At 29.8% G+C, this 27,698-nt stretch overlaps 2 protein-coding genes across 9 annotated transcripts in view; both read right to left on the bottom strand.

Moving 5' to 3' along the window:
* The window catches only part of Rhp (rhophilin), a 150,222-nt gene extending 135,380 nt beyond the window's left edge, over positions 1–14,842 (bottom strand). The window contains exons 1-2 of one of the 4 annotated variants that reach the window (XM_065508451.1): positions 14,304–14,842; positions 278–1,085 (exon numbers count right to left, since the gene is read on the bottom strand). In XM_065508451.1, coding sequence (XP_065364523.1) covers positions 278–406 — 129 coding nt within the window. In that variant the 5' untranslated portion in view covers positions 407–1,085; positions 14,304–14,842. Of the gene's footprint in view, positions 1–277; positions 1,086–13,882; positions 13,974–14,303 lie in introns of those variants that run through there. The other 3 variants (XM_065508448.1, XM_065508450.1, XM_065508449.1) reach the window with 3 other exon arrangements.
* A 4,605-nt stretch (positions 14,843–19,447) lies between these two features.
* The window catches only part of NFAT (NFAT nuclear factor), a 127,337-nt gene continuing 119,086 nt past the window's right edge, over positions 19,448–27,698 (bottom strand). For 4 of the 5 annotated variants that reach the window (XM_065509920.1, XM_065509922.1, XM_065509917.1 and 1 more), the window contains 3 exons: positions 21,370–22,879; positions 20,634–20,923; positions 19,448–20,548 (listed from right to left, as the gene is read on the bottom strand). In XM_065509920.1, the coding sequence (XP_065365992.1) occupies positions 20,466–20,548; positions 20,634–20,923; positions 21,370–22,879 (1,883 nt within the window). In that variant the 3' untranslated portion in view covers positions 19,448–20,465. The remainder of the gene's footprint in view (positions 20,549–20,633; positions 20,924–21,369; positions 22,880–27,698) is intronic. The other variant, XM_065509918.1, reaches the window with a different exon arrangement.

The following is a 27,698-nucleotide window of genomic DNA, read 5'->3' as shown; positions in this document are numbered from 1 at the left end:
ATGTCAACAATCAATGACAGCTGTCAACTTGTCAGCCAGGGAGAGAGAGAGATATTGGAAAATTAATAGATTTACATTAAAGTGAGTGAGTCAGTCACTCAGGTTTTGTTTTTCATTAAACATTTACAAATATCTTTGAACTTCAAAATGATATTGTAGGTATTAATACAAAAAAAAACAAAAGTGATTTAAATCGCAAATAACAAAAAAATAATATTTCTTTACAGTTGCAATTGCTTATTATTGTAATAAACAGAAAAATATGAAACAGACTTACCCGTATAAAACAAAACGGCAAACCATCTGTGGTATCTGTTGGATTTGTGTTGCTGCTACTGCCACTGCTGCTCAATGTGCTCATGCCACTGCTATTGGCCGTATCAATACTTGAAGTGGTTGTATCCATTTTATGAGTATGTGTTGCAAATGTTGCAAACAACAACAAAAATAATAATAATAAGAAGAAGTAGTGTAGTGACTTGTTGTAGCAAGAGTAAAAGTTTAATAAAAAAAAATAATAACTTAGCGAAGTAGAAAAATACGAATAGCTATCAATTTCGCTTTTTATTTAAACAAAAATAAAATACATTTAAAATGATTTTAAAGCGTTTTTGATTCTTTATTTTTATTTTATTTCTTGCCACTTTAATTTCTTATTATTAGTAACAATTTGTTGTTTTAATTTATGCACTAATTCAATTTTTAATTCATGTTTAAACACGGAAATTGTTTAACACAAATATTTTTTCTTTTTTTTTAACTTTTGTTACTATTTTTTGTATTTTTTTTTTTTTGGAATTTCTTTACTCCAAAAACACTTGTATTTTTGTTTTAAATTTCTTCTTTAAATTCACTTTTTTTTCTTTGAAAATGCTGTTTGTTTTTAAACAAAAATTAATGGAAAAGAAAGTCACTGGTGCATTATGGTCTGACGCAGAAACTCAAGACACACCTCCTTAACATTTTTAAAAAAAATATTTTTTTTGAATATTTTCACTTAAGTTATTTGTTTAGTTTTTTGTTTTTTATTTATTTTTTTCGTTAAAGGTATTTTAATGTTGATTTATGTTGAGTATGATATAATTCTGTAACGATAAAGAAGTTGGAAACAAAATGCACATTAATCTTGAGCCTTATAAAACATATTTTTATATTTTTAAAACAACTTAAAATCTGGTTTTAAAATAATTTATTTAAATTTGTGTAGGGAGGCGAAGAAAAACAAGAAAATTTATTTTACATAATTTATTAAAACATGGATTTCATTTTTAGATAATTTCCAGCAAAACAACAAAATATCAAAAACAAAGAAATTCATTTTATAAGTGGAAAGGGAGGGAGGGGGCATCTTTAAAGTTTTACCGCGTCTCATGTGTGTTTTGTAGTCTAAGGTTTTAAACAAATACTAAAGAATTTTTGAAACTAAATTATTACTTTAATGTAAGTGTCAAAATTTCTTGGGGGGTTTTAATTTTTCTCATCTAAAAAGTGTTCTAAAATTTTAATTAATTGTTATAAAATTGTAAAACCATGGAATTTTGATCTAGCATTAGGATGAGAAAGTTTTTAATAAAAAACTTCTAATTATAAAAAAAAATGTTCCAGTAGTAAAACATTTAAAGTTTTATATTAATGAGATAACTGATTTTGTTAATATTTACACTCAATAACTATATTTTGTAGATTATTATGTTGCCAGCAACATTATTTATAAATCTACTGACTGTTATGAAAATTTATTTGATTAATCTGGCTTTGATTACCTCGATATTCAATAGTTACATTCTTTAGTAATCCGCAACATGTTGCTTAAAAATTATACTAAATTCATTAATTTGATTATGTAAAGTGATTTAGCTTATTTCAAATAAACTTAGTTTAACAACATGTTATAGACTATTATTTTATTTAATTTAACATTTTTGCTACATTGCTACAATTAACGAATATTTAGCAACATGTTGCTGACCACATTTTTCTGTTAACAATATTTCTTAATAATTTTATTCATCAACATGATGAAATGTTTTGAAAATAAAATTTTCGATTAAAAAATATACTTAAAATCCTGTGTCAGTAGTTACATTCTTAGTAAACTTATTCCGCAACATGTTGCTAGTATCATAATTTACCTAAAATACTTTACAGTCTGTTTAATTTTATTAACAAACAACAAAGTAAATATGTATATAGTTCCAAACCAAATGTTGCTAAACATTTAATTGTAATGCAAGCAACAACCTGGTTGTAACAACAGCAGCATAGTTATTTTATTTAGATACTTTTCACTTAGTTATCGAAAATTTCGAATTTTGTACCAACAAAGCGTCATATGCGGAAGGTTTTGATTTTCTTCTTTAATTTGAAAAAAAAGTTCCGCTGAAACACATCGATTTCTCACCAAAACTTATGGTGAATGTGTTTCATCGGTTTTAAAGTGCGAGAGATGTGCGGTTCAGAAGTGGTGATTTTGTTACGGAAGACAAAGATCGCCCCGGACATCCAAAAAGTTTGAAGACCAAGAATTGGAGACATTACTCCATGAAGATTGTTGTCAAACTCAACAAGAGCTTGAAAAATCATTGGGAGCAACTCAATCAGCAATTTCAAAATTTTTGTGACCAGCAGGATTCATCCAAAAGCAGGCAAATTGGGTACCATACGAATTGAAGCCGAGAGACCTTGAAAAACGATTTTGCATTTTCGAAATGATGTTTGAACGCTATAAAAGAAAATCATTTTTGCACCGAATCATTACTTGCGATGAAAAATGGATCTATTACGATAACCCGAAGCGTAAGAGATCATATGAGACGCCGGGCTAACCAGCCGAATCGATAAGCCAAATATCCATGACGCTAAGATTGGTAATTATCTGTATTTGGTGGGAGCAAAAGGGTACTACCTATTATAACCTGCAGAAATATGGCCAGACCATCACAGGGACCTTTAACAAACGCAACTGATACGTTTGAAGCGAGCATTGACCGAAAAACTCCCAGAATATGCGGTCAGACATGAAATATACCATCATGACCACTCGGCCACATGCTGCAATTACCTGTTAAAAACTATTTAGATAGATGTGGTTGAGAAGTTTTGCCTCACCCGCTTTATAGTTCAGAACGTGCCCCGTCCGACTACTATTTGTTTCGATCGCTGCAGAACGCGCTCTCTCTGAGATATGCTTCACTATGGACAGAGTGTTTAAAATTGGTTTGATTCGTTCTTGGCCTAAAAACATGTTGCCAGATGGTAAAAAGTCATAGCTAACAATGGCCAAAATACATTGAATAAATTTTTGCCATGGAAACTGCACATGTGTGTATCCATTTGTGCACCCGATTGTAAGCAAACGTGGCAGCCATCTTTCTCATACCAAGGTGATCATTCAAAATTTAAAACACTGACCCTTGTGAGATACCTATGGCTGCCACAATCTCCTGCATTATCAATCTCCGATCGGCCAATATCGTAAATTTTTTCAACATTTTTCCAGAACATTAGGCATCTTCCGTGCTTGTACGGGCACAACGAAATTCAGTAAAACCCTTTTTTACCATTGAAATCGATGGTGCAGAGTTCCCATAGTATTTATCAAGCTTAGCCTTGGTTTGAGTAATGTGTTTTCCGCAAAAAATAATGCTTAATGAGCACATGAAATTCACTTTTTATACCCTTCACCTTCGTGAGAAGGGTATATATAAGTTTGTCATTCCGTTTGTAATTTCTACATTTTTCATTTCCGACCATATAAAGTATATATATTCTGGATCCTTATAGATAGCGGAGTCGATTAAGTCATGTCCGTCTCTCTGTCTGTCCGTCTGTCTGTCTGTTGAAATCAATTTTCTGAAGACCCCAGATATCTTCGTTATCCAAATCTTCAATAATTCTGTCAGACATGCTTTCGAGAAGTTTTCTATTTAAAATCGGCAAAATCGGTCCACAAATGGCTGAGATATGAGGAAAAAACCAAGACAACCTCGATTTTTGACCTATTTTTTACCTATATCTGGATTACTAAGACATTAATATAGACAATATGAATATCTAATGATAGATATTTCAAAGACCTTTGCAACGACGTATATAAGACCATAGTAAGTTGGACCTACAATAGGTCAAAATCGGGAAAAAAAACTTTAATCCGAATTTTGTTTTTCACAAAAAAAAAAATGGAAAAACAAAAAAAATTTAAAATTTATAATAATCCAAAAAAAAATTTTCCAAAAATGAAAAAAACAACTGGAAAAAAATTAAATTTTGTTTACATAAAAATATTTAAAATTTTGAAGTATAATTTGGTGAAGGGTATCAAAAAGTAGCGTACTTATTGACACACCCTTAGTTGTGTTTTTCATTCGGTTTCATTTCGAAATATATCATTTGCAACCCCATATTGTATATATATTCTGGATTGTTTTAGATAGTGGAGTCGATATAGACATGTCCGCCTGTATGTTGAAATCAACTTTCCGAAACCCCAAAAATAACTTACCTACATGATCCATACATCAATATATCCGCTATAGTTCCGGTTCAGTTGCTATTTAAATTCAGGAAAATCGGCCCACAAATGGCTCAGATATAAGCAAAAAACTAATACTACCTGAATTCGTTACCTATTTTCCTATATATATTCTGGATCCTTATAGATAGCGGAGTCGATTAAGCCATGTCCGTCTGTCTATCTGTCTGTCCGTCTGTTAGTTGAAATCAATTTTCTGAAGACCCCAGATATCTTCGGGATCCAAATCTTCAATAATTCTGTCAGACATGCTTTCGAGAAGTTTGCTATTTTAAATCAGCTAAATCGGTCCATAAATAACGGAGATATGAGCAAAAAACCGAGACAACCTCGATTTTTGACCTATTTTTGATCTATATCTGGATTACCAAGTCATTAATATAGACAATATGGATATCTAATGATTGATATTTCAAAGTCCATTGCAACGATGTAGATAAGGCTATAGTAAGTTGGACCTACAATGGGTCAAAATCGGGAAAAATATTTTTTGACCCGAATTTTTTTTCAATCAAAAAATTTTTTTTGTCATAAATTTTTTTTTCCAAAAAAAATAAATTTAAAAAAATTTGAAAAAAACTTTTTTTGAAAAAAATTAAAAAACAATTTCGAAAAAAAAAATTTAAAAAACAATAAAAAAAAAAAATTTAATTTTGTTTACCTAAAAATATTTAAAAAAATTTATTTTAAAGTATAATTTGGTGAAGGGTATATAAGATTCGGCACAGCCAAATATAACTCTCTTACTTGTTTTTTATTTTTTTTTTGTGAATTGCTGATTTATAATATAATTTCCGGTACTATGTCCAATATTTTGGTTACAGCCTGTATTTTGAGGGCATTCTGTAAAACGGTTATAAAAAACTAAATTTTTTTTCATTTGCATTTTTGAAATTAATTCTATTGAATTTTTTTTTAAAAAATCAAATAAATAAATATGTACTATTAAGCAACATTAACCTTTGACAACAGCATTCGAAACGAAAAATTTCGAAAATAAATAAGCGTGTGAAAATAGAAACCTGTTTATAATTAAAGTGAAAAAAACCTACAAACAATCTAATATCATTTATTTATTACCTTTCCCCAAAAGCCACAATAAAAATTATATTGATAATATTTGTTGCTTTTTTTCACTTTTTAGAGAAAGAAACCTTTAAACTATTTTAAATAAACCAGCAACACAATCTAATGCACTCAGTCAGTCAGTCAGTCACATACACACAAAACGATTTCAAATGGATTAAGAGTTTAAAAAACTCAAAACTACAGAAAAAAATAAACCAAACCAAAACCGACAAAGCAGAGGGGAAAATAAGATTTGAAAAAAAAGCAAATTATAAAATTGATTAACAAAAATGTTGGTGAAAAAAAGTAATGGATTACAGAGATTTTTTAAACAACAAAAGTTTTACAAAAGTCATTTATAGCTATTTGAATATTAAAATTCGAAAAATGGAAAATATGTAAATACTATTTCTTTTCTTTCTGTGGTATGAATTAAAGAAGGCAAATTGACATAAACTACTTTTCTTAAGGTTACTTACAAAGTCTTTTCTTACCCGAAATGTTTAGCAACATGTTGCTAGCAACATGTTGCTAGCAACATTTTAAAATAAAATATTAGTCTAACACCCACCATAAAGTATACCGATCGACTTAGAATCACTTTCTGAGTCGATTAAACGATGTCCGTCCGACCGTCTGGCTGGTCGGCTGGCTGTCCATGTAAACCTTGTGCGCAGAGTACAGGTCACAATTTTGAAGATATTTCGATAAAATTTGATACATATTATTTTTTCGGCTCAAGGACCAAGCCTATTGAAACTTAGCCCCCATACAAATGTCCTCCCGAAATTGGACTTTATCGGTCATAAATGTTTAATTTATATATGTATCTCCACAAATTCCGCTCCAAATAAGTTTTATATACACAAAATTCATGTCACCAAATTTTGTTACGATCGGTCCATAATTAGTCATAGCTCCCATATATACCCGCTTCCGAAAATCACTTTAACGTGCATAAATCGCTTAAAAATGTTGGTAAACACACAAAATTCAACATAGTTAACTTTAATATAGACATAAATCACACGACCTAATTTCATGTTGATCGGTCCATAATTGGTCATAGCCCCCATATAAGGCCCACTTCCGAAAATCACTCAAAAATATAAATTATTGAAATTTTAAAAGAAAATTTTTTTTTGCTCTTTTTTAGTGTATTATATGGTCGGCCTGACCGACCATACTTTCTTACTTGTTTTATTAATCAATGTTTGCTTAAGAAATTCCTTTAGATTGTTAACTTTATGAGTGTTACAAATTTTTATTATTTTACAATGTTTGTTTAGAATGAAAATTCCTTTAGATTGTGCTGGATGGAAACTTCCCTGTTAATAAAATTGAACTAATTATTTATTTTATTTTTCAAAACAATACTCCATCCACAGTAAGGCTTACCAAGCAACTCTAATGACTATTATTAAATAAATATTAAGGTTTTTGTTCTGGTTGATAAAAATAAAACAAAAGATAAACATTTGTTTTTGCTTAAAATGATAAATACCATCTTTTTAGCCAACAATTTTTGAGTCATACCAGGCAGAGTACATACAAAATAGTTAAATATTTATTTGTTCAACTTCCTTTACGTAGAACCAAAACATGACGTCATTTGAAAATTTGTATTTAATTTCGCATTTTTACGAAAACGATTCCGAAAAAAAATCGTTATTTAATTACCTGCTTAAAAGGCAAATAATCTTTAACAGAGAATCTTCTGAAACCCAGCAAAAAAAAAAAGAAACATAAATTTGAAACTTTGAAATCTACAAACAACAGATTTCAATTTTATGATGAGTATTTAGCATTTTTTTCAAATTTAAACTGATTATCAACAAACAAAAATAAAAAAGAATAAAAATTTCCAACATTAAAGTTTCAGAACACAATTTTAATCACATTGAATCACAATTAAAAAGGTTCAAGGTTTTTATAAACAAAATAAACCAGGTAGTTTTCCTTTGTTTTACATAATCCAAATATTTCCGTTACAAATCGATTTTGATTTGTAAATAAATATAATAAAATTCAAACAGTAGTTAAGGTAGTAAGCAGTACATGGCCATTTCCCTTAATTTGCACCAGTTTTTATTCACTTTCGTTTAACTTTATTTGCCCATAAATATTTATTTATGGTACGAGTACTGAAAATGGTGCCAATTATATTTATTTCCTTAAAATCATCATTTTATTATTTACACCACCAACCAACTCACTAGTTTTAAACGCTGCAATATAAGTTAATATGAATACGAGTACGAGTAAATATTTATGTACATACGACAAGACAAGTAACAGTCTAAATAAATGAACAAATAATATTGCTAATCTTATCTAAAAACAATAATAACAAACAAAAAAATGGTTGTTTTATTAACAAAATCAACGACAACAAAGAGTTAAATAAATAAACTTGTTTACTTACATGATTATATAAAAATGTTACGTACATAATATGTATTTTTAATAGTGAAGATGTATCCTCTGGCATGGTTCGATTAGTTACGCCCAAAAGCTTTTACGCCCACATCATTAATTAGTCAAAAAGGTAGCAATAACTAAAGAGCAGCACTGCTCCTGCCAACATCAGGCATCTGTCAGTTGACTCCTGTCAAAATTTGAACAAGCTGCGTCATTTAGTATGTGTTTGACAGCCATTGGTAGCAGACTACCTCGTGACTTGAGGAGTAATTGAATAAAAGTGAATTTCGTCTGCTCATTAGGCATTATTTTTTGCGGAAAAAACCATCAATTTCAATGGTAAAAAAATGGTTTACTGAATTTCGTTGTAAAAGCACGCAAGATGCCGAACATTCTGGACACCCGATACAATTGAAAAAATTCACGATATGGTGTTGGCCGATCGGGCATTGAAAGTGCGAGAGATTATAGAAGCCATAGGCATCCCACATGACTTAGGGCCGTTTTCTCATTAGGTGATTATCTTTTTTCCCAACGAAAAACTGCAGATTAAAGAAATTTGGTTTTCTCAATGTCTCATTTGCTTCTATTCTGTCGCAAAGCTAACCCGACCTCATCTGCTAATTATTTATTTATCGTACAGATAAATTCAATCAGCTGACTGCTGTTCATAATTTTTATGAGTTTCTGTTATTGTAAACGATATTAAATAGATTTTACGAAAAAAAGTTTAACAGAGGAATTAACATTAATTTGATGGAGGATAAACTCGAAGAACATGAGTTCCAAGTGAATGCAGAAGAGTTTATCATGCCAGGCCTAACTGCCTGGCAGACATGCAGGATAATGAATTGTTCAAATAATTCCGGCTGTCGATGGCCAAATTAAACAGCTGATTTATGTAAACATGTTGTCACTTGAAGGCAGGGTTCCCAACTTTCACATCTATTTTCAGAGGTATTCCCAACTGAAAATAATGTTTTTTTGTCGGTATATTGAGAAAACCAAAATTGTTAACGGACAGTTATCGGCATAATACATTTATGTCGACATTTAGTTACAGGTAGTTTGTCGATACATTGAGAAAACGGGCCTTAGTGGTTTAAATTTTGAATGATCACTTGTTTATGTGAAAGCTTTACGCAAGATAGCTGTCGCATTTGCTCACAATCGTGTGCACAAAAAGCTACACACATGTCCAGTTTCAATGGCAAAAATTCATGAATTAGGCTACGAATTGCTGCCTCTTCCACACTATTCTTCGGATTTAGCACCGAATGACTAGTTCCTGTTTCCAAACCTAAAGAAATGTCGAGATTTGACTCCAACGATGAAATCATGTTGAATTTTGTACCAACGAATCGTCATATGAGGTAAGTTTTGCTTTACTTCTTTAATTTGAAAACCAGTGAAGCTGAAGCACACCGATTGCTCACTGAAGCTAATGGTGAATGTGTTCCATCGGTTTCAACATGCGAGAGATGGTTTGTTCGGCTAAGGCCAGACAAAATACCAAGAATTGAAGGCATTACTCCATGAAGATTGTTGTATAACTCAACAAGAGCTTGCTAAATCATTGGGAGCTACTCAAGTAGCAATTCCAACACCTTTTCGGGCAGCAGAATTCATCCAAAAGCTGGGAAATTGGCTACCATACGAATTGATGCCGAAAGATCTTGAAAAACGATTTTGAGTGTCCGAAATGATGCTCGAACGATATAAAAGCAAATAATTTTTGCTCCGAATCATTCATTGCAATGAAAAATGGATCCATTACCAAATACCGAAGCGTAATAGATCGCATGTGAAGCCGGGTCAACCAGTCGAATTGACACCAACGCCAAATATCCATGGCGCTAAGGTAATGCTTGGTATTTGATGGGAGCAAAATGATCCTATATATTATGAGCTGCTGAAATCTAGCCAGACCATCAAAGGGAAACTGTACAAATATTTGCACAATTTTTTTTTTTATAAATTTTACAATAAAATACTAATTTTTTTAGCAACTTTAAAATTTTCAAAATTAAGTTCGAAAATTTCGAAATTGTAAAAAACTAATTTTATTATGAAAAATTCAATTCGATTTAATGTAACTTATTTCTTTTAAAATGAGTATTGGCCGAAAAATGTCCAGAATATGTGGTCAGACATGAAACCGTAATATTCCATTATAACAACGCTAGGCCACATGTTGAAATAACTGTTTAAAACTATTTAGAATGAAGTGAATGGGAAGTTTTGCTCAGCCGCTTTATAGTCCCGACATTGCCTCGTCCGACTACTATTTGTATCGATCGCAGAAGAAAGCTCTCTCTGCGATACGCCTCACTTTGCAACAGAGTATCCGATATTGACTTGATTCGTTCTTGGCCTCAAACAATTTTTGCCAGAATGATGGGAAAAGCTAACAATGGCCAATTACTTTGAATAAATTTATATTGTACAAATGTTTCAAAAAAAAGCTAAAAATTTTTAAAAATCCCGCATTTTTAAGTCACACAACCAATACATAAGCACTGTTTTGCTAAAATATTTTTATTATTAATAGAATATACAAAATGTCCCTAGCTTTATAATTTTATTAAATGTAACAAACTGCTGCTCCAACATATTACACCCTTGTACTCATATTTATTGTATAGGGTATATCCAACAAAAAAAGTAAACAATTTGGATGTAATTACTGCGCAAAAAAAACACAAGTAATTTATTATTATTTTCTTAAAATTTGTTCAAACAATTTAATCAAAACGTGTATTATCTAATAGTAACATCATGATTGTTTCTTTATTTCTCTATTTTTTATATAATTTTTCATTTTCTGTTCCTTTATCATCATTTTTGATCAAAAATAAACCTCATCTTTATTTAATTGTAATAAAGTTTAAGAAACCAGTTCCGGGTTATTAAATTATAGAAATAAATAAACCAATAAACATTTAAACATCTTTTCAAAATTCTAAGACCTGACTAGTCTGAGCACTTTTATTCACTTTCCTCATATTTCAAAACCTCTCCTCTCATTTAAAAAAAAAAATCGGAATAAAAAAATAAGAGAAATCTAATTAATTTCCGAATAGAGCAAAACTCTGAGAAATGTCAAATATATTATGATGAATCAAAAGGGAATATCTAAAGGCAATACAATTGCTTAGTTACCCTTCTAAAGCTACTTTACAGTATTTAATTCATCCGATTTATCAGATTTTTCGTTAAGTTAATTTTTAAAGGTTTATTAAGAACTCAGTGTAAATAAAGTTGGATAGAATTTTCAAAACTCTGGCACCTGACTATATCAAAAGTCAAGTGCTTTAATACTTAACAAAATTGTTTATTGTGATATTATAAGTATTTAATCGAATATATCAAATATTGATGCTATAAGATATAACATGTGTAGTGGGTTGTTTGAAAATATTTGATTTTTACAAATTGTTTATTTTTTATTGCCGGGGTTTGTTGTTCTTCCTCTAAGTTTCGCTTATAATTTATTAAAATGTTTGTTTCTGAAACGTTTAAACGAATAATTATTAATTACTTAATAATTAAAATGTTAAGAATTGTTTCTTAAAGCTGCAAGTTAAGTATTTTTTTTCAGGTAGAAACTCTTGTCATTAACTACGACGGTTTGTTTATTTTTTAAATGAACTTGAGTGTGGGAACAATAAAAATAATTATAATATATACAATTAGAAACAATTTAAATACAACAATAATAGGTTTTGCAAAACGTTCTTTGGAATCTAAAGGGAATATTAGACAAGTAAATATACATAACTGCCGATATGCTTGAAGAGAGATGGTTTGCGCGGTTCAGAAGTGGTGATTTTGACACGGAAGACAAATATCACCCAAGCCAGCCAAAAAAACTCAATGTAGATTGTTGTCAAACTCTACAAGAGCTAGCAAAATCATTGGGAGCTAATCAATCAGCAATTTTAAAACGTTTCCAAGCTAAAGAATTCATCCAAAAGCAGGGAAATTGGGTAGCATACGAACTGAAACCGAGAGACTTGAATGACGATTACGTATGTCTGAAATGCAAATTGAACGCTGTAAAATATGAATCGTTGAATTGACATCAAAAATCCATGGCGCTAAGGTAATGCTGTGTATTTGGTGGGACCAAAAGTGTCCTGCCTATTGTGATCTGCTAAAATCTGGCCAGACTATCACAGGTAACCTGTACCGCACGAAACTAATTCGTCTGCAGCGAGCATTGGCCGAATATCGACCAGGCATGAAACCGTAATATTCCATCATGACAACACTTGACCACACCTGTTAAAAACTATTTAGAAACCCGCTTTATAGTCAAGACCTTGCCCCGCCGGACTACTATTTGTTTCAATCGATGCAGAACGCTCTCCTTGTATCCGATTCGATTCGTTCTTGGCCTCAAAAGATGTGCAGTTCTTTTGGCTCGGAATCCATATGTTGCCAGAAAGATGGGAAAAGGTCATAGTTAACAATGACCAATATATACTTTGAATAAATTTGTTTTGTACAAATGTTTTAAAATAAAAGCTAAAAATTTTCCTAAAAATCCCTGATCCGAAAAGTTTTTATATTTTGCTAAAATACAATCCACCAACCTTTATCAAATTTGTTGATAAAATTATTTTAATTAAGTACTTGACAAATGCCAAGTAGGAAGGAAATAATAACCAATTATTTAAACAAATCATAAAATTTATCACACTCTTTCAAATCGATCGATTTCTATCTATCACATACCAGAAATGGAAGAAAAAAGGTCTAACAGATATTGGTAAGGAAATAGAAGTCGAACAACTCTTTTGAAGAGCACCGAACATTTATCTCAGAAAAGCAACTCGTAAAGTTAAATGCTCTGATTCATTTGTGCGCAGAGCCAAACCTAATGATGCGTTCAAGTCGTATAAAGAAAGCCATTATTCAAACAATAATGTCAATTTTGTAACACGGGAGGCCAATCCATCCAACTGTCCAGAACTTCGGCCTGTGAAAAGGTATTGGGCTCTTGTAAAAAAAGAATTAAAGAACATAGGAAAGGTATCCCAGGAAATGTCCGATTTTAAGTGTAAGTGGACCACCTCGTTCAAAAAGATAACGAAAGCAACTATAAAATCTTTAATGGGTGGATTTCCAGAAAATGTGGATAAATTTATAAATACCGAGTAATATGCCAATATTTTAATGTTTAATGAATTTGTACATAGAGAACATAGAGCGGAAACTCGAAAAAAACTCAAACAAAAAAATTACTCAAAAAAGTTACACATACGAGTGTTGTTTTTGTTTTCACGTAGTTTTTTTATTAATACATTCTCACCACTTAGGTTTTTGACAACTGAGTTAGGTCTTTGACAGGAGAGTTTCCGCTCTATGTGTCTTCTCTATGAATTTGTACAATATTTGAATAAATTTAAAACAAAAGGGAAGAAATTGATTAAAAATTTTAGAAAAACAAATATGTAATTACAAAGAAATATCGATTCCACTTTGAAAACTGAAAGTCGTTTCATTCCGAAAGAAATGAAATTTCATTAATTCCACTTTCGATCGGAATGGAATTCTGTGACAGGCCTGTATATTTACGCAAAATTAACACTTCACATTAAATCTGTAGAGTTCGAAGTTTTTTTTTTTGTTTGCATACAGAGTAGTCAAAATATAAAAATTTCACAAATCGAATACTAATTTAAACCAATTTAAATTTTGTTACATACCAACACAATACATTTCAAGTTATATAAAAGTAATCCAAAATTGTTTTAAAAATTCATTAGTTTCACTTTGTTTTTTTTTTTTGCTTAGTTTTATAAATCACACTCCTCACTCTATCTATCTATATTCCAAATTTATTTTAATATTTACCTTCTTTTTATTTAGAGATTTTTGTATGCAAAATAGCAATTACAACACTGTGAATGAATAAATTTGTTTTGTTTTGATTTGTTTTACTTTTTTTGAGTTACAATTATGTTTTTTTTTTGTTGTTTCCACTTCGCCCACACTACACAGATGAGAACAAATAGATGTAAACAAATGATGATGATGATGATAATTATTATTACTATTAGTGTTGTTGCTGTTATTGTTATTATGATTGTACTCAATATTTGTAAGACAACAACAACAACTATAAAACAGTAATGTTATGATTATAGTTGAGGCAACAACACTACTATGTACTGCCTTCCGGTAAATGAAATGGTATAGAAGAAGATAATGATGATGAAAACAAAAGAACACAAATAAATAAATAGAAATAAATATGTAAATAATTATTAGGTACCACTTTGTAACAATGTAAATTTTGTTGTTGTTGTTTTTTGTTGGTGTATTACTTTTATGATTATTATGCAGCGTTATGTCTCATATTCATATCCATATGTATATATTTTTGTTTTAATGTTCCATTACATTGCAACAGCAATAACAAAATACACACATACACTTCTCACCGTATTGTGAGTATGTGGGGTAGGGTTACATTCCCATAGAAATCATGATAATGAATAAAAATTTTGTGGTAAATAGAAAACTAGCAGCCAGTCAGTCACTCTGTATGTTAGTTTTCTAACTGGCAAACCGTTGTTTTAAAATGTCGCGTAGTTTTTTTCTTTTTCTATTATAAATTTTAATACAAGTAGTGTATTATGTTGTTGTGGTTTTTATTGCTTCACTAAATTCACTCTCTTTGTAACGAGTTTTATTTATTGTATTTGATTTAACTGTTTTGTTTTTACACACAATTTTCAAAATATTTTAAAAATATGTGGCCGTTTTCCGTCTACAAAATGAACCGCACGTGTCGAAAGTCGTTTATTAACTAAAATGTCCAACTGTTGTTTGAGGTAAATATGGCTCAAATAACAAGAGTATCACTAGCACTCTTTGGGCCCTCTCAGAGCATAACAGTGGGAAGTACATTGGTTAAAAGAAAAAAACACACGGTTGTGTTTAACAGTGACTTGTTGATATGGTTAACAGTTTAACTATAGTTTAACTAAAATGGCAACTCTAGCTAATGTTAAACTATCATTAAGCAGAGAAAAATAACGTTAAATTCAAATATGTAGTTTAAATTTACAAACCTTTCCTTTCAATTAGTAAAAATATTATTATTAGTTTTACTTTGAATTAAATACATTTTTATTTTTTTGAAACCATTTAATTATTCTATTCCTTGTACATTTAAGTTCAGTTTTAAGTTTAGAGTTTTTTTTTAAATTTGTTAATAAATTCTATATATTTTTAACAATTGTGTATAATAGTTATGTGTATAATATATATATTGTATATTTTAAGAAACCTTTAGGTATTTCTTATTTTCCATTCGTTATTTAGTTAGTATGTATAATAAAGTGTGTAAACATTTAAAAACACTTATTTGCTAGACATTAAATATTACATTCCAAATTTTAAACACAGTCATACATTTTATTTTTAAAGTTTAGTTTTTTTTTTTTTTAGTTTTGAAACATTTCAATATAACACCACAATATACATAAATCTTTAAGATTTAGTTTTAAAACACATTAATTTGACTTATTTTCAGCGGTTTTTCATTATTTCATTAATAGCTAAAGTTTTTTTTTCATTATTTATTTAAATTTTAAAAAAAATCATATTCTATTTATTAAAACAAAAGATACAAACAATTTAAAAGAAAAGTTAATAAAAATATAAAAAAAAGTATGAATGAGGAATTTTATTTAGACTTTTTACAATAAAAATGTTTCGGTTTAATTCTAAAATTATAAAAAAAATATTTGTTAAATCAAATAATACAATCTATTAAGATTGTATTCATCACAAATTATACAGATATGAATCAGCTGGTTTCAATAGAAAAATAACAAAAGAAAATGTCAAAATGGTTGTGGTTTGAAAAGAGGGACAAATATGTATATTTAAAACTCGTTGCCTATTGAAAATTGTATTTTTTTCTCTCACTCTGCAAATCATAACCATTGAAAACTTTTTTGACAACTGTCGTTTGTTGCATATCTGTAATAATATGTGGTATTCATAATGAAATTTTTTATGAATTGTTTATAAAACAATCAGGTATGTGATGGAAATTGATTTTGAAAAGGAATCGTTAATTTAATTTTAAATTTATCAAAGGTTTATAAAATTCGTTTCGAATTATTTAGCACACAATTTCAAATATTGAAGAGTTACGCAGTAACCGCCCAGATTTTGTATGGAAATTTTGTTTTATAAACTTAAAATTTGATTATTTTATTGTAGTATAAATATTGATGTGCATTCCTGGTCCAATGATACTTGTATGATTTGTTAAATCATTTCATAAAATAATAGAGCTTGAGAAAAGTTTGTTAATAATGTAGGCATTATAAGAAATTAATTATTAAATTATTAATAGTTGCAACATCAAGCAACATCTAAATCAATTGTATTTATTATTAAAAAACACATTGCCTGTTTTTTGTTCGAGAAACTGAATCAAACCCAAAATGTTCATATTTGTAATTTATGTTTTTGTGACATCCTAAAGGTAGGCAATAGAATTATTTTAATTTAAATCTTTTGTATTTTTAGAAAAAATAACCATAGACAGATAGAAAATTATACATCCTCTTCCACAGATTTTCATTCCAATCTACAGCGGAAATAATTCTGTACTGATTTTTTTACACTTTTACACAACAAACACAAGAAAAAAATAAAAAAAAATATTTTTTTTGTGGAATTCTGTTCATGTTTTTGTTGTGTAAAAAAATCAGAGTTTAATTTTCCAATTTTTTTTAAATGAATAACATTAATGTCTTATTTTGCTTCTCCAGAAAAAATGGAAACGAACATTTCTTTCGATATTAAATCACGTTTAGTTTTCTAAGTGGATAAGTGGTATTGTTATGAAATTATCAGGCTTGTCACACATTTTGTTCGGAATGGTTACAGTTTCGTAGTTTTTTTTCAGATCGATTTCGTTTTAGGTTCTTCAGATTCCGTGAAGCTTATTAATTCAAAAAATATTTAATAATTCTATATTTTCGATTTTAATTTGACAACGTTTTTAATTTTAAAACAAAAGTCAAATTTTTGGTACAGAAACTGATTAAAAATTTTAGATAAATAAATAACTACAAAGAAATATCAATTCCACTTTGAAAACTGAAAGTGGTTTCATTCCGAAAGAAATTTTCGTTTTACTTTTTCTGAAGAAGCAAAATGCGGAATTAATTCCACTTTCGATCGGAATGGAATTCTGTGACAGGCCTGAATATTCTTCATACAAAATTGCTTACGTTTCCAAAAGTTTCGTTTATGAAATGAGTCCCAGAGGTTTGGTTTTCTTATACAAAGCGTTGCCAAATCAAAACTGAAAAGACAGAATGATTAAAACTTTTGCGAATCTATAAAATTGAACGGAATATGAAAAAGCAAAAACAAAAACGAAGAGTGCATATAGCTTAAAAATTGCGTTTTCGATTTGAACCACCTCTAGTGGTAATCGTTCATGAGTAAGAAATAAAAGCTTTTTTTATTTAAATTTTTTCCTATTACAATATAGAATATGGAGTTCTATCAAACGTTAACGTTATCAAGCGTTAAAAAATAAAAAATTTTCATTAAAAACCCTTGAAAAATCATACAAATTGTGGAATATTTCAATATTGTCAACTAAAAGTGTTATATTCAGCTGTGCCGAATCTTGTTACCCACCATCAACATGTGACAATAAAATATTTAACTGATATAGCGGTTATATGGGGGTAGGGTCAATTATGGACCGATTGGTAGAAAGATTTAGATTCATATAAAACTTGTTTATGTCCAGTTTTCTCAATATATTAATTATTATAAGATAATTATGAATCACCCCTATCGTGAAAAGCATGTGAAATGTATGTTCACATGAAATATCCATTTCCCTGAACTTTTCATTCACAATAGTTGATTTTGTTCGTAACAGCTGTTTATTGTTTACAAAATTCCATCTAAAAATTTTACAACATGGGGAATTTTTTCACATGAACAAAGTTTATGAACGAAAAATGGGAACATATTTCATGTGAAATATTGATTCGCGATAAGGGTGAATGTTCAAGTAATTTTCTGAGGGGACTAGGGACAAATGTTGCCTAAGTATTTCGCCATACTTTACAGTATAATTTGAAAGTACTTAAAACTAATTTGTATAAATAAATTTATCAGTATTGTCATAGTGTTCCCTATAGTGTTTTCATAGCTAGATCGTCTTAGAATCTTATGAGGACCCGGAATATATATATTTTTGGTTCTACGACCAATATTTCGATATGTTGATGGTGGTTATAAAAAACATTGTTTTAATAATGGTCCAACTCACGAACAGTCATCACTAGACACAACATTTTTTGGGAAACATCATAAAACGAACCAAGGATTATTTTGAGGGGGTAACAAAATCACATTTTTCATCTTAATACGAAGTGAGTCGCTATAATAAGGGCGGTTACTGCGTAACTCAATCCGAAAATAAAAATGTTCGAAAATGTGTGCTAAATACATTGTAATTCGAAAAGAGTTCCTTTCGAAACGAATTAGGCTGATTTTTACTGTTTTTTAACTTAAATTATTCCATGAACTTGTTTGTTTTGCATTACAAACTAATAACTCCCTTAATAAAAATGTGTAGACTTTGTTTTTAGTTCTGTTTATAGAAATTTTTACTTAACAAATTGTGGTTTTTTGTTGATTCAACTTAAAAAAAATATATGATTAATTATTAACAAAACCTTATAAAGCCTTAATAAAGAAAAAAAGAAAATAAAAATTTACATTCAAAGACTTAGCAAATTAACATGACTAATTAATACTTATTTTAAATAAAAATTAAAAAATAAAAATATATTTATATAACAAAAAGATTTAAAGATAAAACTAAAAGTCTTTTAAAATTTTTTCTCTCTGCCAATATTTCTTTTCTTACACGTTTCTTATATTTTTTTAGCTTTTTTTTATAAAATTTACTCCTTTTTTGGAGAGTAAAATTATGATTAAATATGAAAAAGAAATGTAGTAAAAAAAACATATTACAAAAAATAAAATAACATAATTCAGACTTGAGCATTTCTAAAAAAAGTGACACAAAAGTATATAAAAAAAAAGAAATAAATATGTATTACGTATATTATGCACTATAAAGTATATAATAGTAGTGGGTATATATATATGTATGTATAATAAAAGTATAACAGAAGTAGATTAAATGAATTGAATTGAATTGTGTTAAATACAAATTATGAAGAGAAAGAAGACTTTTTTTCATACAATTGAAATAAAAAGGAAAACAAAAATCTTTAGCATAGTTTTAGGGGTAACACATTTAACATTTAACCGTTACTTATAGAATTAGGTTCAAATTGTCAGTTAATATATAGATATTTATAAAAAAAATAACCAACAAGTGCATTCTTTAAATTTCTTTTCTTTTTTTTTTTTGTGTTACAAGTGTAAATTTATATAATTTATTGTTTAATTTAATATTTTGTTCAACTAAATTTCGAGTGCTTTTAAAGCCTTATTTTCCAGTTTTAGTTTAAATTGTTTTATTTGTTTTTTTGTTTTTGTTTTATTAGAAAATAAATAGACACATTAGTTTTGTTTGTTACATATTTAGTTTAGTTTAAAATAAAAATATATGCATGTATAACTTAGATAAAAAGTAAAAAAATAAAATAAAAATTATAACTTATATTTCTGTGGTAATAGTAATTTAATGTTTTGTTTTGTTTGTTTATTTTTTAAAAAAATAGTGTTTTCATATGGCAGTCATAAATTTTTAACACATACATACATTTAGGTATATATTTATAGAGAAATGAGATAATTTAACAATAATTCATTTGACTTTAAAGTATTTTCAATAATATTACAAAATGAAATTAAAATTAAACAAAAAATATAGGTATATAAATATGTATATAAGTAATATGTAATATGTAAATATAATAAGAAAACAGTTAAACTTTTTAAACATATAAATTTATATGTAGTATATATAGTAATAGTTATAGTATATATGTAGTTATGTATATATATATAAGGTAAATGTAATAATAAAACATCAATTGTATAACACTGACTTTAGTTTTTATAATAATGATCCCATTTGTTAATTTTAGTTAGTTGTTTTGTTTATTTTTAGTTTTAAATTTAGTTTAACGACAATTTTGTTGTTTGTTTGTTTTTTTGTATAATATGTGTACATACAATTAATATTAAATTTTCAGCTTGTCTGCTTTTGATTCTTCTTGTGCAGAAAAATGTTAGTTTTAATTTTTCAATTTTGGAAAAGTATTTAGTGTCAATACTTTCTGAACATAGCGAAATAACGTTTAGAATTCCTTGGTAAAATTTTGTAAGACTTTTTCAGTTTTATTACTTTTTGCTGCTGCTGCTGCTTTCTAATCCCGTCTTCCATTAGTATTCGTTGTGGTCAATTTCGGTATTGGTCCACTTGATTGTTGTAAAATATGCCCGCAGAGTTTTCATCTCTTAGACTGCAATTATAGAAAGACACTATTGAAAAAAACAATTTAAATTACTCAACTATCGTGACGATAGTTTGGCTGTGTCCATTGACCAGTCTTTTCCGCTTACATACCTTGATCAAATGTACTGGGATTGATGTAGCTCAATAGATCCTGATCCGACATTGTGGTCAAGTCTTGTGGTATGGGGGCCAGAGGTGCTACAGCGGCCGCTGCTGCAGCTGCTGCTACAGCTCCCACTGCAGCGGCAGCTACTGGATGTAAATTGGATGGTGTGGGTGGTGCTGCAGTTTCTTGGGTAACCACGGCTCCATTGGTAGTAATAGCGGCCGCTGCTACTGATTTCTGTAGGGCATTTTCAGTAGCCAATGCCACAATCAGAGATTCTTGGGGTGGTGTTGTTCTGTAAATGGAATAAAAACGTAAATTAATATGATTATAAATAAATTGCAACACAAATTTTGATCCTGGCCAAAGAAACATTTGAATTACGTTATGTTTTGCGGTAATAATTTACCAAACTATTTGAAAATCTCGGCTTTATTTCTTTAAAAATTTTATGTCCAGTAGCCATTCTCATTTTATTTGTTTATGACTTTGGCTCAACTAAGATCTTTAGTTCTGAACAGAGTTTCGAATTAATTAATTAATTGAATGATTAAAATTTTGATTAGCTTTGATTTTGAACATTGAATTAGGAGTTAATTCTTTCGAGCCTTTGGTTGCGAATGATAAATGTATTGTTAACTCTATAACAATTCTATGTTTTTCTTCAATATTTTCCCAGTGTATGAAATCTAGCTCATAGGTCTTTATTGAAATCAATAAAAATAAAGTTGAAGTACTTACATGCCTAACGATGGAAATTGAGAAGAGACCGTTTCATTACCCACACCATTTGCGGCCGTAACATTAGCCTGTGTCGTGGGCACCACATCCGAATGATTCAACAGTAAATTCAATGGATTACACGACAACGGATCAGCGGTAACGGTTTGTGATGACATTATTTGCTGTTGTGGCGAATGCGACTGATGACTGGTGTGACAGTGGTGATGGTGTTGTGTCTGTTGTTCCTGGTTTGAAATGAAATCGGCAGCAGCTTTAATGATCATATTACTGACAGCCGTCGAGGTGGCTGTGGTAACTTCGGGTTGCATAGAGGCGGGTGTGGGCGGCACAGCAGCTGTTGTATCACTGGGTGGTGTCATAATGATGTTGCTTAAAGCTAAAGCCGCCACGGCAGCATCTTGTTGTGTGGGCTGGGCCTGCATGGCGATATCGTTGAGTATGGAATTGGCCATGGTGACCTGATGGGGAGCCATAATGTTGGGCACCACAGCGGTGGCCGCTCCATTGTCCGAACACAGTATGGTCGATGGCGAGACGGAGGGGTTCATTATGATGTCTGTAGATAGGCCGGCTGTCTGACTAACTTCGGCATTAACGCCGCCAGAAGCTGTGGAGCCGTTTGGCATTAGTTGCTGCAGCGGCATTGTAGGTGTCAATTGTACGGAAGGTTCTGAATTCAAGATAATATCTTGGGTTATGGGTGAATTGTGACTGGAGAGCGAGTTGGAAGGAGAAGTGCCCGACATGGGTGAACCCGAAGCTGATGAAGAACTGGCCGATGAATTGGATAGACTACGTTCGAGTACTACGGCTGCAGCCGCGGCAGCAGCCACGGCTGTGCTTTGAGGTGTGGTCAAAATATCAGTGAGAGCATGATCTATGGCAGCGTTATTTGTGACACCAAATAAAGAGGGTTCTTGCACGGGATCTGTGGCATCGGCTACATTGGCCGACTTGGCCAAATCTGTAATAAATTTGTCAACTTTTGCCACTGACACCGCCTTGGCAATTTCGTTCTTAACAGCCATTTCAACGGCGGCCGCCACAGCCACCTCCATGGGTGTGGTAGTGGGGGCAGCTGGGGCCACTGGAAAACCTTGCATGCTGTTATTATCATACATGATGGCATCCAGGCTGCCTTTGCGACCATAACGTGAATGATATTGCAGAGCGGTGGGACTTTGTGGTCCACCTACCCCGCAGGCAGCCACTACCGATTCGGGCGAGTGGATGGCATCGGCCAAGGAGTTTTGTGAGGACTCATCTAACAGTTCGGTTTTTAAAGCTTCAGCTGCTACCACAGCATTGAGATGCACCAGCTGCTGGTCCGTTATCAAAGGTTGTGTGGTATTCAAAGATGGCCGTCTGACTACCATGGGCATGTGGGTGGTAATGGGTGGTGGCATCATGTCAGCATCAATTTCATGCTTAGTTTCTGTTGGAGGCCATAGACCAGTGGAGCCCGCTGCCACTGCAGCAGCAGGTGTTGTATCCATAAAAGAGCCATCTACAAATATACAGGGAAACTAATTAATAAGGCCCGAGGGTAGGAAATGGTAATGTTTCGTTTTGTTTATATTTTGGTGGGTCTTTTCTAAAGGATATAAGTATATTTTATTTAATGAAAAATAAATTATAAATTATTTTTTGGTTTTTTTTTCTATAATCTTTTTTTTAAGTAGAATGGCTAATAAAAACAAGGTTTTTTTAGTGTTGTTGGTAAGAAGAAAGACTTAAAAATTAAGGAGAATATATATATATTTTTTTTAATTTAAATTTTTGTTTATAATTTATACCATAAATTCCCTAATGGTTGGTTAGAGAAGATCACTTATAGAATATGTAATTAACTAAACTAAATGACTAAAATGAGTTGCTTATGTGGTAATTAATAGAAAATAAAAATAATCAAATAAAAAAAAAAAAAAGTTAAATTATATAAAAAATAAAAGCTTTTGATTGAAACCAAAAACGAAAAATTGCTAAATGATTTTTAATGTTTAAAAACTAGTTTTGCTTAAAATTTAAATAAAACTAAGATTATTTATTTTTATTAATTGTAAATACGAAAAAGAACTTGGCAAATAAATGAAATTTACAGTCATTTAAAGAAATTTTGTTAAAAAAAATTTTAAAAAATTTGTAAACGAATACTGATGTAGATTGTGGTTTTTTTGAATAATATTTCCATTTATTTGCTAAGTTGACAGAAATTACCTGTTTTTTTCACAAAATAGAACAATTTGGAAAAAGTCTATATGAAAAATTGCAAAAATATTTGAGTAAAAACTGAAAAAATTGTATAAGACTTTTTCCCCATACATAAACACACACACAAAGCCAAATATTTTTACAGAAATGACACAGCATTCATTCAAAATCTCAAATCTCTCACTACAAAACAGTTATTCATTCAACACTCAAGCAAACATTCAAACTTATTTTTTTCCACTCAAATCAAGTAAATTCCTGTCCTTTTCGTATGCTTAAAGTAAATTTATTTAATATAAAAAAACCGCATCCATTTCTTAAAATAAGTACTTAAAACTAGAAATAGACATAAATTATGAAAAATATGGTGAAATATAAAGTGTTGTTGGTTGGTTGGTTGATTTTGAGGGATTTAATTTAATTTCGTTTTTTTTTAAGCGTAAATTTGCTTAAATTGGGTGGTGTATAATTGAAAAATAGTTAATATTTCTTTTTTTTAACTTGTGTATGGTTTTATAACTGAGATGTGTCTACGATTTTCGATCTTAAAGAGAGCTCATATCAGATAAACACTGTAGGCAACCTGTTCGGAAAAAAAGACAAACAAAAAGAACAAGAAAAAGGTCTTATATAGCAAAACAAGATTTTAAGAAAAATTTAACCAACGTTGTTTAGAAATCTTCTTTCGCCTTAAGTGTCGATCATTTGCTGTTTCCCCACAATTTCTTCTGCTCAAAGTCCAGGTTTATTAGTTCAAGCTAAGCTCTCTCTCTCTTTGTCTTGGTCTCTCTTTAAGTTTATTTAAGCCACTGTTGTTTTAGAGAGGAAATTTAGACACATGTGTGATTGATACAAATTAAAAGAGTGGAAATAAAAAACTGTTTTTGATTTTTGTTTATAGATAAGTGTATTAAGACAGATGGTTAAGTTGATGGATGGATGAATGAATGAATGCATGGATAGATAGAAGGATGAATGTAAGAATTTTTGTTATTTATAAATGATGTTTAAGAAGAAATAAAACAATACAAATATTTAGTGGAAAAGGGTTAGGGGGGTGGTCGAGGAAGAGATTTTTTGTCAAAAAAAAAACTATAAAAAATTATATAGAAATATATTAAATTTTTCAAATTTTACTTTACCAAAAATATGTAGTATACTTTACAAACGCAGTAGTAGATTTAGTTGTAGCAAGTAGTAGAAGAGAACGACGGCATCTCACCTTTGTTTGGTTTATTTTTTTTTTTTAAGGGAAGTTTTAGGAAGGTTTTGTCCTAAATGCTAGGGAATTTAAATTTTGAACAAAAATATAATAATAGAATTTAATAATACAAATAGAGAAAAAAATTTGGGGTACCAAAATATTAAAAACAAAAAAAAAAATTACAAAAACTAAAGAAAAATAATATTTAATAATTTGTTAATAGTTGAAATAGAAGTGAAGAAAGATGAATGCAAAAATGTCATTGTTATTGAGAAACCACATAAATATAATTTCAAATTGCTTTTACTATACGCATGGATCAAAAATTGTTGATCCATATTCGGCTGTGCCGGATCTTATATACCCTTCACCAATTTATACTTTAAGATAAATATTGAAAACAATTTTGGATGATAAACAAATTTGGTGAACAAAAATTTTGAAGATAGTCGCAGATTTTTGCTTATATCTCAGGTATTTGTTGGCGTAATTTCTCGATTTTAAATAGTATTAATTATTTTTGCAATTTATTTGTGAGCTTTGGAAAGTTGATTTCAACAGACAGGTGGAAAGCAGCGTCGGCTAAGTCTTACAGTCGAACCAGAATATACATATGGGCAATTCCACGAGAATCGCTACCACGACTGAAAACGCAAAAACCCTTGAAACTTTTTTTCAAAATGATTTGAATAGAAGAAAATAATAAAATGTTACTATGGAAAGTATTTAGATCATATTACAACATTTTAAAGACAAAAATAATAGTTTAAACTGATTATATTTAATTGTTTTAAGTATGTTTTAGGCTAAAATTGCTGCGAAAACTAGGCTCCCAATTTGTTTGTAGTATGAAATGAATTTGACTCTGTTTGTTTTTTTGCTATTGTCAAATTGTTTATTGAAACCGAATGTATATTTCCTATTCACTTTTTTAGTTTTTGTATACATATATTTACAGAATATATTGTGTATTATTATAAGAGAAAAATCTGTCATGTACGGTATGTCACGTACGATATTAAATTTTATTTATTATAAAATCATCCAAAGATTGTTTTTATTTAAATATGACGGATTGTTAAGGAAATATATTTCGTTCAGTGTAAGAAATTAAAAGAAAACATAACGCCTCGAACACGATTCGAAAATTTTCGCAAATTTCTACATGTACCTCAAAATGAGTTCCGTTTTATGTCACGTACGATATACCCTTATTTCGCTCAATATTTTGGACAACAATATTTCGAAAGAACTTTTTATTATTTTAAAATATAGTACCCTCTGAATGGAACATAAAGACCAAATTATTCACCCTTTTCGTAGTTGGCGTTTTTGTGTCGTTTATTGAGTCTATTACAAACTACCCGTTAAAATGGTATCGTGTTTGGCGTATTTGCCTGTCAAAACAGAAAAAAACTGTCGCTAGAAAATTTACTCACGACATAAAGGCCCTAATTTTGTAAATCACTTCACAAAGTGATATTTATATGGAAAGCAAAAACAAAATTTCAAAAATTTTAAAAATTTGTTTTTGTTTTATATACAAATTCTTAACAGAACAAACGCACCAAAATTCAAACGTTGATTTGCCTTTCATAATTTGAAAATTTTGTATATAAAACAAAAACAAATTTTTAAAATTTTTGAAATTTTGTTTTTGCTTTCCATATAAATATCACTTTGGTGACGTGATTTACAAAATTAGGGCCAAAATTTACATACAATTTTTTTCAGAGGATTTTCAAACGTTTTAGATTAAAAATTACGAAAAGATAACGTATTTGGCTAGATGCATTAATAAAGGTTTAAATAAAATAAACATAAAAAAGAGTGGAATGAAATCGCAGACGACCTAAATTGTATTGGACCACCATTCCGTATAGGTGAGGATTGGTTGAAGGTATGGGCGGACTTCAAATTTAAATTAAAAAAACTGGCGCACAAGGCCGAAGGTCATGCAACAGGTAGTGGAAATTTGAAACAGTTTATATTATCACCATTAGAAGAGGCTGCAGTAAATTTATTGGATATGCACACTATTGTACAACACAAAGAACCTTTCGGTCTTAAGCGACCGTTATGTGTTTCTCCAAAGCAAAATATCTCGGTTGAACAAATGTTCGATATTATTTTAATCGAAGAAAACGATGAGACTGCTGCTAAAAGGCGTAAAATAAGTTCTAGTGTTACTTTTAAAAAATCGCGCACACTCAACATATTTATTTAAAAAAGAAATTCATTTTTATTTATGCCGCATTAATAAAATTTAAATAAATTTTTGTAAACAGCTGTGATTTTTGACAGTTGTTATGACAGGCTGCTTCAGAATCAAATAAAATTAGGTAATCTGTTACAATATGATTATTTTACTTTGCTGGCGTAGTCGAAAATTTTTCAGGTTACAATTGAATTTTAAATACGCCTACAAATACGACAGTCGTCTAAATACGCCTACGCCAACCACGATAAGGGTGATTTTTCAGATACTCTTATTTTTTGCAAAATCTATTCCACTCTATAGGCGTACAAATGTCACGTACGATGATATGGAATTGCCCATATATGTATACTTTGTAAGGTCGCAAATGAAAAATGTGGAAATTGTAAACGGAATGACAAATCCAATTAATATTGGATTTATTTTGAATTTACAAAAATGTAACCATTCATGAATTAATACCATTACTGAATTAATTCAACAATGAATGAATTCCATTAAAATGTAAGTCTTTGAATGAAGCTAAAAAATGTGTTTTGTTGGGAATGGTTTTATGGAATAAATTACAGACAGTCTTAAATTCTGCATGAAAATTAAATTTAATTAATTAATTCAAAGCTTTTTTTATATCTAAATATATAACGATTTAGGTTTTATACCAAATGTCAGATATTTCAAAATTTCGATAACGAT

The sequence above is a fragment of the Calliphora vicina genome, chromosome 4 (genome assembly GCF_958450345.1).
Source record: "Calliphora vicina chromosome 4, idCalVici1.1, whole genome shotgun sequence".
Lineage (NCBI taxonomy): Eukaryota > Metazoa > Arthropoda > Insecta > Diptera > Calliphoridae > Calliphora > Calliphora vicina.
Note: the sequence above shows the minus strand (reverse complement) of the source record. Positions and strands in the feature narration are given on the sequence as shown.